General features: G+C 39.9%; 1 protein-coding gene across 1 annotated transcript in view; it reads right to left on the bottom strand.

Moving 5' to 3' along the window:
• Window positions 1-18,666, bottom strand: part of USH2A (usherin) — a 558,840-nt gene that overhangs the window by 364,554 nt on the left and 175,620 nt on the right. Inside the window, exon 21 of the mRNA XM_075204257.1 lies at window positions 13,715-13,942. Coding sequence (XP_075060358.1) covers window positions 13,715-13,942 — 228 coding nt within the window. The remainder of the gene's footprint in view (window positions 1-13,714; window positions 13,943-18,666) is intronic.

Consider the following 18,666-nt stretch of genomic DNA (forward strand, 5'->3'; position numbering starts at 1 on the left):
AGAGTGCCAGAGTGTGGCCAGATGGCTTCCAGCTGACAGAAAGGTGACAGTAGCTAAAATAGCCACAACAACAACCACAACAGTAGTATGCAGAAGAGCACAAGATGTGGATTGGCTACAACAGCAAAAGACCACACCGGGTTCCCCTGCTGTCAGCTACGAACAGGAAACTTATTTTACAGTGGGCATAGGCTCACCATAGCTGGACAGTTGCAGATTAGAAAAACATCGCCTGGTCTAACAAATCTCGATTTCTACTTTGACATTAGGATGATCAGTTCAGAATTTGGCGCAAACAACATGGATCCATCCTTGTGTCAGCAGTGCAGGCTGGTAGTGGTGGTGTAATGATGTAGAGAATGTTTGCTTGGCACACATTAGGTTCCTTAATACCGATTGAGCATTGTGTAAAAGTCACGGCCCACCTGAGTATTGTTGCTGACCATGTGCACCCTTTTATGGCCACAGTCTACCCATCTTCTAATGGCAACTTCCAGCAGGGTAACAAGCCATATCACAAAGCACACGTCATCTTAGGCTGGTTCCACAAACATGAAAATAAGTTCAATGTACTCCAATGGCCTCCACAGTTACCAGATCTCGATCGAATAGAGCACCTCTGGCATGTGGTGGGATGTGATGGAATGTGGTGGGATGTTGTGTAATGAGAGATTTCCAGCATGAATGTGCATCAACTGCCTGATGCTATCATGTCAATATGGACCAGTAAGTGCTGGAATGTTTCAAGCACTTTGTTGAATCCATGCCACAAAAAATAATTCAGTCTGCTGTGGGGGCAAAGGGGGAGGGTGTCCTACCCAGTACTAGAAAGGTGTGCCCAATATAGTGGGCACTTATATATACATATATGTTGAAATTTACCAATCAGGAGTTATTTTGTGGTAGCAACTTTAGTTTTTATTATAGAATTTTCACAGTAAGTTGTGTTATTTGGGTGATCAGCTGTGTTGTCTTTGCACCAAACATATCTTTTAGAATTAAGGCCAAATAGTTTACGCTTGGTCTCATCAGACCAAAAGACATCTTCCCACATAGTTTGGCATGATGAATGTATTTTCCTGAAAAATTGAAATGGGCTTGGATGTCTTTTTTGTGAGAAATACCTGCTGTCTGGCCACCGTACCCTCATAGCTCAGACACATGCGGGATACGGGAGATTGTTGTCACATGCAGAGAGTTAACAGTTCCTGACAGCTCCTTTTATGTTGCCTCTCTGATGAGTTTTCTCCTTGTCATCTACTTTAGAGGGATCATCATCATCAGCTATTTATATAGCGCTTGTAATTCCGCAGTGCTGTACAGAGAACTCACTCACATCAGTATAATTTCCATAACATACACACACACACACACAGACAGAGAGAGACTATGGTCAATTTGATAGCAGCCAATTAACCTATTAGTGTATTTTTGAAGTATGGGAGGAAACCGGAGAACCAGGAGGAATCCCCCGCAAACACGAGGAGAACATACAAACTCCACACAGATAAGGTCATGGTCGGGAATTGAACTCATGACCCCAGTGCTGTGAGTGGTAGTAATCTAACTCACGATGCTGGCAACCCCGACCAGGCTCACAGCAACATCTTCAGTAGGAATCCTCAGGAGCCCAAACTATTCTTCTTGATGACTCTTTACTATACTGACTTGGAGGAAATACGATTAATGAACAGGGCGGCAGCACACAATGACGTTGATGTTTAAAACACAGTCAGAGCAGCCGGGCAGCACACTGTCCCTGCCTGTCACGGCTGGACGGACCTGCACATAGTGTGCAGCCGTCGGCAGCCTAAGATGTTAGAAAGGGGCGGGGCCTAAATCGCCCCCCCCCCCTATCTCGCCCCGGGTACAGCATTTTTCTAGATCCGCCCCTGCGCCGACAGTAATCTTTCTACACTTATGGGGGCAGTTATAGAATACCTTAAGGCTACATTATGTAATCGCATTTTCTCCAAGTCAGTAAACAGTCATCAAGAAGAATATCCTGAGGATTCGTACTGAAGATGTCGCTGTGAGTTTCGTCGGGGTTGCCAGCATTGGGTTTTATTAGCCCACCCGCTGTGAGGCAGAAGTGCTAAACACTAAGCTACCGCGTCTTAGCGATGTCCCCGTTATGTCACATTTTCTCCACTGTATTCCATGGTACATGTAATATCTTTAGCATTATTTTTATACTGCTCATTGTAGGCTTTTTTCTAAACTTCTCTATTTGTCTTTTACTTGAATTTTGTTGTATGCAAAGTCTGACATGATTTATCTTCATTTCTGGCTTTACACCACAAACACCAGCTATATCAATACGGGTGTGTAGACTTGTTATATCCAAAGGGACCTGAAATCTGTACCTATTCTGGAAGTAAAATCTTTTATCAGTTTCAGGGGCAATTTTAGCTCTGAATTTTGGATCAGAGAACACTTTAAGCTTACAGTAAAAAGATAATAAAGTCCATTTGAGATTGGGCAAAAGGGCAAATGTGCAGGACGCATCCCCGCCATCTTGAATAACAAAACCGCGTATTTTTGGCGCAAAACTAGACATTCAATGTTATTTTCTTTGACCCACTGCTCCTTTAAAAGAGCAGCTTACGTTTAACTTCAATTATCAATATCCTGTCCTGTTGGCTGAGAGGAAAGAGGTAGCCTGTACTAGAGAGGACGTCACACACAGATTCAGAAAGATGACACGGAACAGCCGGGTAAGTGATTGCAACCACAGCATTGTATAGTATTTAATAATATAACATTTTTAATCGGTTTATCTGGTGAATATTAGACAATTTTTCACAGCAAGTGTAGTTAGGGTTGGAATTCAGTTGGACGCCTGTACAATATAACTTGGGAATGAATGCATTTAAATGGCAAATTTTGATTATTTTGATTATTCTAATTATTGATTATTCTAATTATTATTATTATTATTATTATTACTTAGCAAAACGTTTGTTTCTGGAATCATCAGTAACGGCTGTGTTCACCACTGATTATATCTGTTCCACGTGCGCTGTAGCTGTTCTATTGTCAAACACAAAGGCACAGGGGTGGTACCATGTACCACGTACCATGCCAGGCTGACATAACCTGAAATTCTTTTACTGTTTTCTAACAAACCACTCTCACCAAGTGTCCAGTGTTTAAAAGGGGAGGTGCTGTCAATAGCAACCAATCAGATTCTAGCTATCATTCATCTAGTACATTTTAGCTGTAATCTGGTTGGTTGCTATGGGCAACACCTTCACTATAAATCTACCCATCAACATTGTTTTCTTCTTTTTGGCAGTACAGAGTATTCTGTGCTGATCAGCAGTAAGATTTCCAGAATAAATATATTTTAATTACATGGTGTAAGAAAATAAAATGTGAAAAATGCCAAAGAGGGTAAATACTTTTGATAGCCTCTGTACAGTCTAATGTTGTGGTCATTCATAGAGGAGGTAAAAGTTTCACTAACCCCCATCAACTTGTTCCCATTGCAGCCCACGCAAACTCTGAGGGCCAATGATAAATAGTAAAACCTACACGGGACAGCAGATGTCTAATTGCACCTGCTTCTATGGGTTTGTGCTTTCATAATTGCATGTCCCATTGTGTACTCATCTGCGGAACGTGACAGACTATTAAGGAAATAGAGCGGGTACATTTCTATGGACAATAGGCCCTCCCCTACTTCGCTATGTGTCTCTTAAAATGCTGATCATTTCTCTGCATTTCTTCTACAGTTGAAGGAAGGGAGGGGCTGGCAAATTTTAGCCTGGGGAGTGTGACCTGGCTCAACAGCCTATTATTTGCATTTAAAAGAAAACAAATACAGGTGGCCCTGTGACCCAACCAAAGGTAGCCCACTATAGGACCAGACAGGTTCCCAGACCAGAACAGATGCCCCTTGCCCCCCCCCACCCAGCCCAGCCAGCCCCTTATTTTATGTGACCAATATATAAACTGTATATAATGGAATGCATTGATGTACTTGTGCTCACTTTTCCTGGTTCTGTGCTACCTAAGTCTTGATGCACTGATGGGAAATTGATGGTAGTGGGTTCTTCAGACTAACATGTAGCTCCAAAAAGACCTGTAGACTCAGACATGACTTCATGTATGTGCTATCTCTGCCACTTCTATAAAACACTGTCTCATTGGAAGGAATTCAATTAGCCGCGAAGTGTCTCACTGACGTTCTGGAGACACTTCATGGCGGAGATTTCATAGAGGTGTGAGGAAAATCAGCGGAGATTTTTACCGTAATTGCGGTAATGTGCACGGCGTGATGTTTGCGTGCCACAATTCTAGCGATTGAATTCCCCTTGAATTCTGCTTATTAAGCAGAGAATATATCGGGAGCCGTCTGCTGCCCACCAATGGCCTAGATCGTGTGGTGTTTGCAATAGTACTAACGACCAAGGAGTCAATTTCTCTGCCAGACAAAGATAATATATCTATTTACCATATTTTGCAGCTTTTGGTTAAAGATTATAATGTATTAGTGATCACCAGGTCCTACGGTGAGCCGAGGTCAGGTCTTGGGCGGTAGAATTACAGATGTGGCAGATATGAGGATTTCAACCCTCTTTTCCCAGTACTTTATATACCGTGTAGTGACTATATGAGGTGGTGTATGGTGAGACATAACACCATAATCTTCCTCATACACAGGGCAAACGCAGGATTTGTAGAGGGGGGTTTCCACACCATGCCTGCAGTGGGCGTGACCAGCATGCATGGGGGCGTAGCTATAATATTAGACAGTGCTTGGCTGCTCTCCAACTCTTCCTATCCCCATAATATACATGGGCAATGCTGCGTGCACTACTGTTAGGTGCATGCAGCCCTCTCTTTTGGAGCAGAGCCGTGTGGGGGCAGCCACCTCAATTATACAGTGCCCCAGGCTTAGAGGGGGGGGGGGTTTCCAGGCACTAAGAACCCCCCCTATCGATTTGCCTATGATACACATACTGGTAGGAGAGAGGAAAGAAGGAGGTGAAGGCTGGGGATGTTTGGGTTGCACAGTAAGAGTGCCTTAGGCAGCATCGTGTGCAGGAACACCACAGAGAATGAACAATTTATGTAAGAATAGACATTGAATTCCTTTACGGTTTGTAAAAAAAATTCCATATAGCTTAAATCCCTGTGAAATCATTCCTGGTGATTACCTATTTTAATATAAATATGCATTGCAATCAGGCTAACTTATATGATTAGCTCTTTGATTAATTGCTACATACATTACCCAAGTTCCCGAGGTTCTGAATTCTTAACTTATGGCTTTCAGTTCCACATTCCAAGTATCAATCTGCTTGATTGTATTTGTAATTGAAGAATTACAAGTTTTGTTGAAATAGTTAGTGAACGCTAGAGCAAAGGCCTTAGTTTAATCAATAAAGATGGCTGTATAGCATTGATTATAATCTTCAGCTATAAAAATCTAATACTTACCCTCAGGAATGATCAGTGGTATGAAACGAAGAGGTCAAGACAGGTCAATAATTATTTTAAATAAACTTATGTCTCCATTTTTCAAACCTACAACATCCACCACACTTCTAAATGGTTGTATTTTACTAGTCGAAATGGACATATTAATGTGTCATCAAATGGTTTAATAGTAATTGGGTCAGCAATTTGAAGAAGTCTAGTCTCCAGGTTGTCGGCATTACCATTTATATCCCAAATAAATCAATACAAGGTTCATGCTACTCTAGATCAATCAGCAAAGACCCGTTCAACGTTAGCCAGACTCTATTCATTTTACCCATTAATATTATATCTCATGCTAATTATGGAGGGTAAGCCGCATGGTTCCTATAAACAACCGACGGAATGACTCTTATAAGACTTAATTAAAGCACTAATGTTATGAAAAGTGAAAAAAAAATTATATAAGCAACACCCTTTTCTACAGATGAACCATTTATCAAACATTTAACTCACTATAATAGGGATTAGATTTGACATAGGATTGTGCTGCCCACAGAATCTAGGGCTTGATTCATTAAGGATCTTAACTTGAGAAACTTCTTATTTCAGTCTCCTGGACAAAACTCATGTTCAATGCAAGGGTGCAAATTAGTTTTCTGTTTTGCACATAAGTTAAATACTGATTGTTTTTTCATGTAGCACACAAATACTTGATAGCTTATGTGTACACTGAAATTTAAAGTTGATATTTGTGCGCTACATGAAAAAACAGTCAGTATTTAACTTATGTGCAAAACAGAATACTAATTGCACCCCTTGCATTGTAACATGGTTTGTCCAGAGACTGAAATAAGAAGTTTCTTAAGTTAAGATCCTTAATGAATCAGGCCCCTATACTTCAATTCTACAATATTTTTTATTAGTTTTCAATGTCTATCAATGAGATAGTATGAGAAATCACTATGTATCATTATGTATATAATAATATTTGTTTGAAAACATTTTTAGAACACAAGCTTTGCAGTATCTTAGTGCGAAGATTTGGAATAAACAAAAACAGCGTCAACTAACTAACATGACGATTACATTTTCAATGAAAATATTTCCCACATTGTAATTTAAAAGCATGAAATTTGGGACTGTGCACTGTGATCAAACTAAAACTCATTCAGTTTGTTGGTATACAACAGACGTTATGTAATAGCTTATTTTTTCAATGGCTTTTATACAAGTAAAAGTCGTTTCCAGTGATCAATATATAAGTGGACAAAGCAAACCCTATTCTGCTGGCCTAAAAATCAAACCACATTTTCGGGACATGTTTCAACACACACCTCCATTCTGCTGGGAAATATACAATGCAGACTCCGGGCCTGATTCATTAAAGGCACCGATTTTGAGCGCACCGTACACAAAATCACTCTGCACATGCCCAGAATTAGACTATACACAACTACATGCAGCAACGTTCAATTCATCTTGGTATGCAAAGCACATTTGCCACAGCTTACAATTTCCGGGAGTGAATAGGGTGGGAAAGGAGCGTTCGCCCGTATGCAATGTACAGTATTGGCGTGCCAAACTCGAGCACACGCAGTCACATCAGATTCAAGCTTTGGGCATCTCAAAAGAACTTTTTTTTTTTTTTGCCATATTTCTTGCTCCAGCTACAGGGCTAGTCTAAGTCCTGAGTACCAGTGAAGGCGGCTGTGTATGCACGCTATAACATGTGTTTGAAATCAGGAGCAACTGTAAAAAATGTATTTTATGTTCAGTAGACATTAAGACCATCCTAATAAATGTATTTCATGGGGGTGGTTTTGTTTTTTTATTTACTGCCTATAATATTAACAGGTAAGGGAGGGCTGGCAAATTCTAGCTCGGGGGGGGGGGGGGGGCAAGACTCGATTTAGCAGCCTATTAGGAACATTTCAAAGGCAAAAACATGTGTATGCATGCTATAACATGTGTTTGCAATCAGAAGCAACTGTAAAAATGTATTTTATGTTCAGTAGACACTTAGACTATCCTAATAAATGTGTTTACAAAAAAATGCAGGTGGCCAAATGACCCAGCCCAAGGTAGCCCACTATGAACTGGCCTGCCCCCCAGCCCAGTCCAGCCCAGCCCACCCCTGTTAATAGGTGACATTAATACAATATTTTTTTTCTGTTCGCTCTTCTGCGAATTTATATTCCACACAGGTATTGAACGTGTCTTGTGCAGTAGAGCTGAGCAGACCTACACCTGACGTATCCAAACTCTGTGCGTTCAAAACAAATGCATCTGTGCTCAGTATGCGTTCCTCGATGAATCAGGCTCTCTATGTTTTTGTGGCATAACAATCAAGCACCCCCCACCCCCTCTGCTAGTGTACAATGCAGACATCCACTTTGATGGTCACATAAATTAGTACACAAAGTAGACTCCAATAATAGTGGCTAATATACAATACAGAGACCAATACTGGTGGATACTATACAATGCGAAACCCACTCAGCTGGCTATGTCCAACGTAGATGTCCATTTTCATAGCTTCTGCACAACATAAATCTCAATTCAGATGGCTAGTACATTGTCCAGACCCTCAATTTAGTGATTAGAATGTAATGCAAGCTTCCTTTCTGATGACAAGTATATAATGTAAACCATTATTGGATTATTATGTAGTTATTCTGATGACTAGTATAAAATGCAGACCCAGAGATAGGCAACCTATGGTCCAAGCATTTTCTGACAACTGGAGACAGGCAGTGCATCCTGGGACTTGGGATAATTTCACAACAGTTGAAGAGCTACTGATTGGCTATCGCTCTGCAGACCCCAATACAGAAAATCACTGCTGCCAGTTTACAAGCCCCCAGTCAACGTGCCAAGTACTGACATTGATAACAAATGTACAGCTCCCGGGTTGAAACAGTGCATTGCCGGGCACTATTGCCAAACTGACATAGGGGCCCAGTGATGTTCTCATCTCTGGGGCCCTGCCTCAGCTCCCCGTAGAACAGATTAGGAGCCTCTTCTGAGCAGGCAGTGTTCTGCGCATGTTTCGGACTGGCGCATTTTAAAAAAGAATAGACATAGAGGGCCTGATTCATCGAGGAATGCATACTGAGCACAGATGCATTTGTTTTGAACGCACAGAGTTTGGATACATCAGGTGTAGGTCTGCTCAGTTCTACTGCACAAGACACATTCAATACCTGTGTGGAATATAAATTTTGCAGAAGAGCGAAGAGAAAAAAAATATTGTATTAATGTCACCTATTAACAGGGGTGGGCTGGGCTGGGCTGGGGGGCAGGCCAGTTCATAGTGGGCTAACTTGGGCTGGGTCATTTGGCCATTATCAATAATAATGGTGGGTGGACCGCAATATAAAAACAAAAACAAAAAATGCAAAATCACATGTCATAAAACAGTAACATTAATGAAAATAACATATGTCACAAAAAGCGGTGATAACTAATAACTGTTATGATGCTATGATCCAGCAGAGGGATCCTGACATCTGTGGGTGAAAATAAGGAAGTCCTTATAAATAGTTTGTCCAGCGAAATAGTAGTAATATTTCCCGGAGATATATAAAGGGATACTTGCGCTTGACGGAAATCCCGGGTATGTTGACTGGTCCTGAAGGTGTCCAGTTAAGTCTGAGTGCAGTACAAATGGTAAAAGATGTCCTAACAGTAGATGATGAAATGCCCGATCAAGGGGGTCCACAGATTTCTGGTAATCTGTTATGACCGTGAATAATTCAGGTACTATGGGCGTCTACCCGCAAAAACTACCCTAGTTGGATCAAGATGCAGGCGGAACACACGTCAAAACAAGACTGAAAAAGGAATTAGGTGGCGCAAGTAGTTAGCCAGCTGCAGGAACTGGTCGCAGCTTGGTGAGGTATTACGAGTGGGACGCAACTCGGGTTGCATGCCACTCGTAATACCCTACCAAGTTGCGGCACACTCCCACTCCTACTCTTTCATGTAAGTCTTAGACGCACATTGCATCCGACTCTAAATGAAGCCCTGTATGTTCTCTCTGTGTTTGCGTGGGTTTCCTCCGGGTGCTCCGGTTTCCTCCCACACTCGAAAAACTTTCTAGTCAGTTAATTGGCTGCTATTAAATTGACCTTAGTCTATCAGTCTGTGTGTTTGAGCTCTGTTCATCTCTCTCTCTCTCTATTTCATTCTCTCTCTCCTTTTTGTCCTCTAATAATGACCTAGAAATTGGCTTCACTAGTTCTAGCAGCTTCTCTTGTGATGCTTACACGTTTCCTACATTATTGTAAATATCAATCTATACCCCTATAGGTTTCAGTGCAATAGTGATAAAGTGAAAATACCATCGCAATGCAATAAATACATTTTATATTAAGACCAACCGTCACCTATATCCCACAACCAGAAATTCAAAGGAAATAAATATGTTTAAATGAACTTTGCATTAACTGCTCATTGATTGTGATTAACTGTGATTCATAGCAGGCAATTAGAATTACAGACATAATAAATCTTGATTACGGACATCATTCATAGCCAAGCATGAAGAATGTTTCAGACACCATACAGTATTTCAGAGAATCACCTGCGTGGCGATGCTGACGGCGTGATTAGAAAAGTTTTAAGTTGCAAAGAAAAATGTGGAAGTTTAAAAAATAAACACGATAAACTCCTCTTACATTACAGCTGCATATTCAGTTTTACATATTGTCTTTTCTGATTTCTGTATACACAACAGACATAATATTTTGTAGAGACTGAAAGATTGATATTCCTAAGACAAAAATACAAATTACTTATTTTTCTCAAGAAAAACAAAGGACCAGTGTACGTGTAGCTTGTATCACTGTATCCATCTTTTTAAATATTACAACATGGCTTACAGAGAATATACTTCAATATACAGAATAAATAGAAGTGCAAATATGTTGTATTGAACTTGTATTGTATAACAGCGGTTATAGCCTGTGATATGTTGTTTCATTTTGTGAAATATCTATCTATCTATCTATGTCATATCTATCTATCTATCTATCTATCTATCTATCTGCCTATCTATGTCATATCTATCTATCTATCTATCTATCTATGTCATATCTATCTATCTTATAATTATCTATCTATCTCATATCTATCTATCTATCTCATATCTATCTATCTATCTATCTCATATCTATCTATCTATCTAGCCATCTATCTCATATCTATCTAGCTCATATCTATCTATCTATCTATCTATCTATCTATGTCATATCTATCTATCTATCTATCTTATAATTATCTATCTATCTATCTCATATCTATCTATCTATCTGTCTATCTATGTCATATCTATCTATTTATCTATCTATCTGTCTATCTATGTCATATCTATCTATCTTATAATTATCTATCTATCTCATATCTATCTATCTCATATCTATCTATCTCATATCTATCTATCTATCTATCTATCTATCTATCTATCTATCTATCTATCTATCTATCTCATATCTATCTATCTATCTAGCCATCTATCTCATATCTATCTAGCTCATATCTATCTATCTATCTATCTATCTATCTATGTCATATCTATCTATCTATCTATCTTATAATTATCTATCTATCTATCTATCTCATATCTATCTATCTATCTATCTATCTATCTATCTATCTATCTAGCTCATATCTATCTATCTAGCTCATATCTATCTATATATCTTATAATTAACTATCTATCTATCTATCTCATATCTATCTATCTTCTATCTATCTATCTATCTATCTAGCCATCTATCTCATATCTATCTATCTATCTATCTATCTATCTAGCCATCTATCTCATATCTATCTATCTATCGATCTATCTATCTAGCCATCTAGCCACCTAGCTCATATCTATCTATCTATCTATCTATCTTATAATTATCTATCTATCTATCTACCTTTTAATATTTATATATCTATATCATATCTACCTATCACATATTTATATATCTGACTAATGTAAATATCACACTAAATTAATAAACTTATATTGTGTCTCTTGTTCCTCCATCTCCCTCTCTTCCTTATAAGTGGATTCCCTTCATTAGGTACATTCCCTTATTAGAGATATGTCTATTAACACAGCAACGACTGCAAAAATATTTTTAGTGTCAAGGATGCTTTAAACTCACACAAGTTTGGTTGGCTAGGTAAATAAAAAATCAAAACTATTTAGCATTTTCACAGCTACAGACTTTTCCCTAATGGGGTTGACTATCTTTGGACAAACTCTCCTCTTTACTCCCTTCTGTGTAAAACATTCATCATTTTCCCCCATCTTTGGGATGTTACCATCACTCTGTACCAATTGTTGTTCAGCTCCCATAGATAAAAGCAAAGACTTCTCCTATCCTAGCCATTCAAGTTACCAGAGCAGGAGGTGTGTAGTGAAGGTAGGACCTGATTGGATGGTCATGGCTCCTGTCCAATCAGATGTTTCATTCAATACTCACCTTCCATTCTATTCCATTTGAATCTGCTCACATTCCTTTTCTATTGTACAAAAAATTCCAACTGCTCGTCCTCTCCATCAGCACTGAGAGGTGTCTGCTATAAGCGATATGGAGGGTAGCAGAATGCCCAACAATGTACACACAAAAATGAAGGGCAGGGGCTGACTGGGATGGGGAGGGGAGCAGGGGGGATTCTGCCACCTGTCTGGACACATAGTGGGCTACCTTAGGCTGGGCCACTGGGCTACCTGCCTAATAGACTGCTGACCCGAGTCTCAACTCCCCAGGCTATAATTTGCCTGATGAAAGATGTACTTAAAAAATAAAGAGTGGTCATTGACCCCACGTGGACAATCTCTTTAATACGATTGCATGAAATATGAGGTTAGAGCATCTAATGACAAGTTAAACTGTGCACTGAATGTGGTAGAGGAACATACACCCATATTGAAATAAACTGGTGTCTTCAAACGTCAGAATCGAAAACCTTAATTCCGGGAAACAGGTGTGGTTATTTGCACATCCGTAATTACAGTTTTGCAATGTGACAATTACAATAAACAAATGGACAAATGCGCTTAATAACAGACTGCGTGATACACTTGCAGCAGCGGTGGGACCAAGGAATCCCTCCTCGTACAAGTAAACAAAAAAAATAAGGAATCCAAACTGCGCTCACAAGATAAGGAAATAAGACTCAAATTAGAAAAGATGATGCTGAATAAACAACAAATGTAAAAAGGAACAGAATATAAACAAAATCAGTAATAAACATAAAGTGATTTGGGTGGTGTATCAATGTAAAAATTAAAGTAAACAATATTGAAAACAGAACACAAAAAGAACTACTGGGCCAACTAAGCTGGTGGCTCACATGAATAATAAAGAGTCTCTAAAGTAGCTGTTGGAGCTGAGATCCAATACCGATGTCGTGTGAACCGGATAAGGGACAGACCAGGGTTTGTCAATATACCCAAAATTCCAAAGGGTATAAACCTCAAAAAAAAGAAGAAAGGGGGAAAGATGGCAGTCAACAGATGTACAATGTGTATAAATCATGAACTAAAATAGTGACACTGAGTGGGGGATTGATTCAATCCGGCACCCGTACATAGGAAGTGAAGCGTTTTGCGTTCCACTGTGGAACGCAGTCTGACCGCGAACTTCTTTCTACACGAGATGCGCTGCGACCACTCCGCCTGTTCTGGATTTCCATCCTGAGGGAGGACACCTGTTCCCAGTTCTTCTCCTGTGTTCAGGATACCCTCTCACGCATCCATTTCCATCTTTAGTGTGAGTCCTATGTTTCGCTATTTGTATTTATTACACGGTCTCCTTTTTGAACGGTTTTTATATGTTTTTATATTTGTATCCTCTGGTCTGTATGGCCAGTTTGTTTATTATCCATTAAATGTGGTTTATTTACTGTACATCCTTTTAACCTCCAGCTATTAACACTACATGTGGGACATTTCATTCATAATCCCCCACCCAATGTCACTATTTTATTTCATGATTTATACACATCGTACATCTGTTGACTGCCATCTTTTCCCCTTTCTTCAATTTTTACATTGATACACCCAGGTCACTTTATGTTTATTACTGATTGTGTTTATATTCTGTTCCTTTTTACATTTGTTGTTTATTCGGCATCATCTTTTCTAATTTGAATGTGACAATTACATCTGCAATTCCCTAACACTTGACCCCCCCACTAGTCTATAACATGCTAAATTGATCAAAGCTGATTGGTTGCTATGTCTTTCAGTATTACATGAAAGTAAAATATTAAATGTTACCTGTGAAATCCACTGGCCAAGAGGATGCTGGGAATTTAACGTAGCCATGTCCTGGAAAGCGCGTTCCTTTGATAAAGTGTGCGTCACTTTGTATGGTCAGTGACGGCTCTATCCTTTCCAGCTGGTACACTGGTAAAGGTCCATTAAGCTTTACAGGTGCAGACCAAGAGATCTTCATGACTGCGCTATTGATTGCCACTACTAGTGGTGCCTCTATTTTCCCCGGCACTGAAAGAAAGCAAGGTTAGTTATTACTAAAACATGTTGCATGCTTACAATCAGGTTTGCTGCTCTCAAAATGTAGCTATAATTCATGGCTTTATATCATCCAGAGATTAGTTGTTTATTTTAATTGCCTTTGGATATGACATAGTGTAGCTCTACACTGCTCTGAGCATTGAACACAATTATATATAAAGAATAGCTCTCTTCCATAACCAAGGGCAACAAGAATAAACAATTCTTTCTGGAAGAGGCAAAGGCCAGTGAAATATAACAATTCATTTAGTGAAACTTGCTGAAGAACATGAACAAACAATAGATTAAAGTTACATGAAGGTGGGCACGCACGTTCTTTAATTTTGTTTTCTTCCTTTCATTTGTGGGTTGTTTCATTTTCATGGCAATATTGTTTTTATTATTCTGTGTAATTATGTGTATAAATAGGAATTGATGTGATTCCTTTTCAGGCTATCAATAAATTGTTGATGCTCTGATTGGCAATCCTTGTTTCATTTTTATGGGCATCAAAGGTGTGATGAATTAGAATTACGCCATTCTTTTCACCATACAGCAGTAGTTCTTAGCTATCAATGAATATCTGGTCTTGAGTACTGTATTAGAGGGATGGGTAGCGTAGTAGCATGGGGGTAAACTACAGTCATGGCCAAAAGTTTTCAGAATGACACAAGTGTTGGTTTTCACAAAGTTTGCTGTTTCAGAGTTTTTAGACCTTTTTGTCAGATGTTGCTATGGTATACTGAAGTAAAATTACAAGCATTTTATAAGTGTCAAAGGCCTTTATTCACAATTACATTAAGTTTTTGCAAAGAGTCAAAATTTGCAGTGTTGACCCTTCTTTTTGAAGACCTCTGCAATTCGCCCTGGTCTGCTGTCAATCAACTTCTAGGCCACATACTGACTGATGGCCGCCCATTCTTGTCTAATCAATGCTTGGAGTTTGTCATAATTTGTGGAGTTTTGTTTGTCCACCCACCTCTTGAGGATTGACCACAAGTTCTCAATGGGATTAAGGTCTGGGGAGTTTCCTGGCCATGGACCCAACATTTTGATGTTTTGATTCCAGAGCCACTTAGTTATCACTTTTGCCTTATGGCAAAGTGCTCCATCTTGCTGGAAAAGGCATTGTTCATCACTGTTCTTGGATGGTTGGGAGAAGTTGCTCTTGGAGGATGTTTTGGTACCATTCTTTATTCATGACTGTGTTCTTAGGCAAAATTGGGAGTGAGCCCACTCCCTTGGCTGAGAAGCAACTCCACACATGAACGGTATCAGGATGCTTTACTGTTGACATGACACATTTCCTTCTCCGGGAAAGCGTTTTTCCAGATGCCCCAAATAATCTGAAAGGGGATTCATCAGAGAAAATGACTTTACCCCAGTCCTCAACAGTGCAATGCCTATACCTTTTGCTGAATATCAGTCTGTCCCTGATGTTTTTCCTGGAGAGAAGTGGCTACTTTGCTGGCCTTCTTGACACCAGGCCATCCTCCAAAAGTCTTCGCCTCACTGTCCGTGCATATGCACGCACACCTACCTGCTGCCATTCCTGAGCAAGTTCTCCACTGGTGGTGCCCCGATCCCGCAGCTGAATCAACTTTAGGTGACGGTCCTGGTTCTTGCCGAATGTTCTTGGGTGCCCTGAAGCCTTCTTCACAACTATTGAACCTCTCTCCTTGAAGTTCTTGATGATCTGATAAACGGTTGATTTAGGTGCAATCTTACTAGCAGCAATATCCTGGCCTGTGAAGCCCTTTTTGTGCAAAACTATGATGACTGCACATGTTTCCTTGCAGATAATCATGGTTAACAGAGGAAGAACAATGATTTCAAGCACCATCCTCCTTTTAAAATGTCCAGTCTGTTATTCTACCTCAATCAGCATGACAGAGTGATCTTCAGCCTTGTCCTTGTCAACACTCTCACCTGTGTTGAGAGAATCACTGGCCTGATGTCAGCTGGTCCTTTTGTGTCAGGGCTGAAATGCAGTGGAAATGTTGTTTTTGGGATAAAGTTCATTGTCATGGCAAAGAGGGAGTATGAAACTAATTGCAATTCATCTGATCACTCTTCATGACTTTCTGGAGTATATGCAAATTGCCATCATAAAAACTGAGCAGCAAACTTTGTGAAAAATAATATTTGTGTCATTGTGTGACTACAACTGGATCTGTTTTGCACATAGGTTAAATACTGACTGTTTTTTCATGTAGCACACAAATATCAAATTTAAATTTTAGTGTACAAATATGCTATCAAGTATTTGTGTGCTGCATGAAAAAACAGTCAGTATTTAACTTATGTGCAAAACAGAATACTAATTTGTACCCCTTGCATTGTAACATGGTTTTGTCCAGGAGACTGAAATAAGAAGTTTCTTAAGTTAAGATCCTTAATGAATCAGGCCCCAGAATAGTACATAGTTCCATTGCGTACCTGTCCTCTACTTCCGCACTGCCCAGCAAAAGAGAGCACCGTTGCTCCTACGTCGCTACCACTAGATGAACCTAGGCCCTCCAGGGTGCCAAGATATGGTGGGCACCAAAACCACTGAAGGAGTGACATAATGTCACTCTGGTCCCACCACTCTATGGACCCGCAGTCTGACATGGAACGGTTGTCACTTATTCTGAAGCTGCTGCTCCTCCATTGTTGGTAATGGGCTGGGAGAGTGACCCTGGGCTATAATGTCGCAGCCTGCCACCACACTCCCAAGAGTTGAACATACCGTTCTGTCTCTGAATCACACAAGGTAAGAAGTGGGTTGAGGTTTGGGCAGCACCCGACTTTCCTTCTCCGGCAGGGCAGTGGGTGGGACGGAGAGCAACAAAATGTGGGTGGGGCATTCAGAGGGCCCGCACCAGCCCTGCACTGACTCTACACTTTGCTAGGAAAATCTCCACTCCACCCAATTGATCCCTCTACCTGTGCAAACCACTGCTGCTCAGCAAACACGATCCTCCGCCACCATAAGCCTATGCTCCCTGTCGAAAATCATTTGTGCAAATCGGGACGCACAGCAGATTTTAAGCTGCTTTTGCACTGTGGGATGATCTTTCTGCATCACATACATGACCTCTACCATGTTGACCACATATAGTGAGGCAAAGGCAAAACATGCTATTATCCATTTACAATCATGGTAGCCGCAACTCTGACGTGTGGCTGCACTTAGTAAATTGCTCTGTCTGTGATCTATGTAATAATAATAATATTACAACAAGAACAGCAGTTATAATAAATATAGCAACAATAATATAGCATATTATTTAGACTATGCAATAACTTGCTATTTATTTCATGAGCAGTTGGTCAGAACCTACATAAACAAATTGCTAAATGGACGAAAGAGGCATACACAGTGAATAAAACATTTCTGTACTTGCACACTGAGGACTGGGAAAATTAATTTATAGTACGGCTGGGGAGATGCATGTATTTTCCTCTCAAGAGTCCAGATGGAGTATTTATTTTTTGATGTTATTTAAGACATTGGAAAACTGAAGTGCATTGAGACTTATTGCAAAATAAATCTCATTTGTTTTGTGACAGAAGAAGTGCTTAAATTGATTAGCAATTCACTTCAGCTTTATGATATCACAGAGCCAAAAAAAAATGGCGACCTGAGAAATGGTAAAGATAAAATATAGCTGTGTGCAATATTAGCTGTCAGGTAGATTGATATGTTTATTCCACCTTTAAATAATATCTGCAATAATACATAATAATATTTTCCCCAAAAATGTGTCTGTGTTGTTTTATTATTGTGAGCCCAGAATATATATTTTGTAAGTACTTCTGTTTGTCCCAGTAGCAGTTTTATGTCTTTGTATCCTTTCCAGAGAGATCCTCGGAGGAGAGGGCCACGGGACAAGTGTGGTGGGCGTGATCATGAGTCATTATGACCCCGCCCCTGCAGAGCATCAATGCAGTTTGCATCATTGCACAGCAGGGAGCAGGGGTCATAATTGCCCCTGCAAACTTCACAAGAAAGAGAAGCAGTACCTGGGAGGGTGGCCCACTCTCCTGGGAGTTCGAAAGAAGACTCCGAAATTCAGGAGTCTCCCGGACATTCCAGGAGTGTATGCAAGCATGAGTAAAGTGCAACTCTCATAGTTCATTGCAAACAGGCATCAAATAGCAGTAGCAGCACTGAGCACTATTTGTCTCTCCCCTGTGACATTGTCACCAAACAGGCAATAGTATTTTTCCATCTTGAATGCTAAAGGCTAACAACTGTAGACAAGGCAACACAAAATGAAAGTTGACGTGGGAGAAGATGGGCCAGGCAGTTTCAAAGCCCACATTGTGTTAGTAGTGGAAAGGGTAGTGGATAAGTGGATTAGCCTTCCATCAGAGGTGGTAGAGGCTTATCCAGTAGAGCAATTTAAACATGCTTGGGATAGACATAAGGATATCTTTGCAAAAAAACTAAGGATCAAGTAGGGTTGGAAGTTACCATAGGTTAAAAAATGGGCAGACTAGATGGGCCAAGCGGTTCTTATCTGCCATCAAATTCTATGTTTGGTGATATTTTTTTTCTGAAATAAATTTCTCTTGTGTTCGCCAGAATTTTTTCAGCTTGTTTATATGTTATTATGTACAAGTATTTACATACAGTATAGGGTAAAAAATATATATATATAATTTTACAATAACGCTTGTATAAAAATGTATAGCAATTATATATCTACTACAGGTACATAACTTGG

This window comes from Mixophyes fleayi, chromosome 3 (genome assembly GCF_038048845.1).
Source record: "Mixophyes fleayi isolate aMixFle1 chromosome 3, aMixFle1.hap1, whole genome shotgun sequence".
NCBI classification, from domain to species: Eukaryota; Metazoa; Chordata; class Amphibia; order Anura; family Limnodynastidae; genus Mixophyes; species Mixophyes fleayi.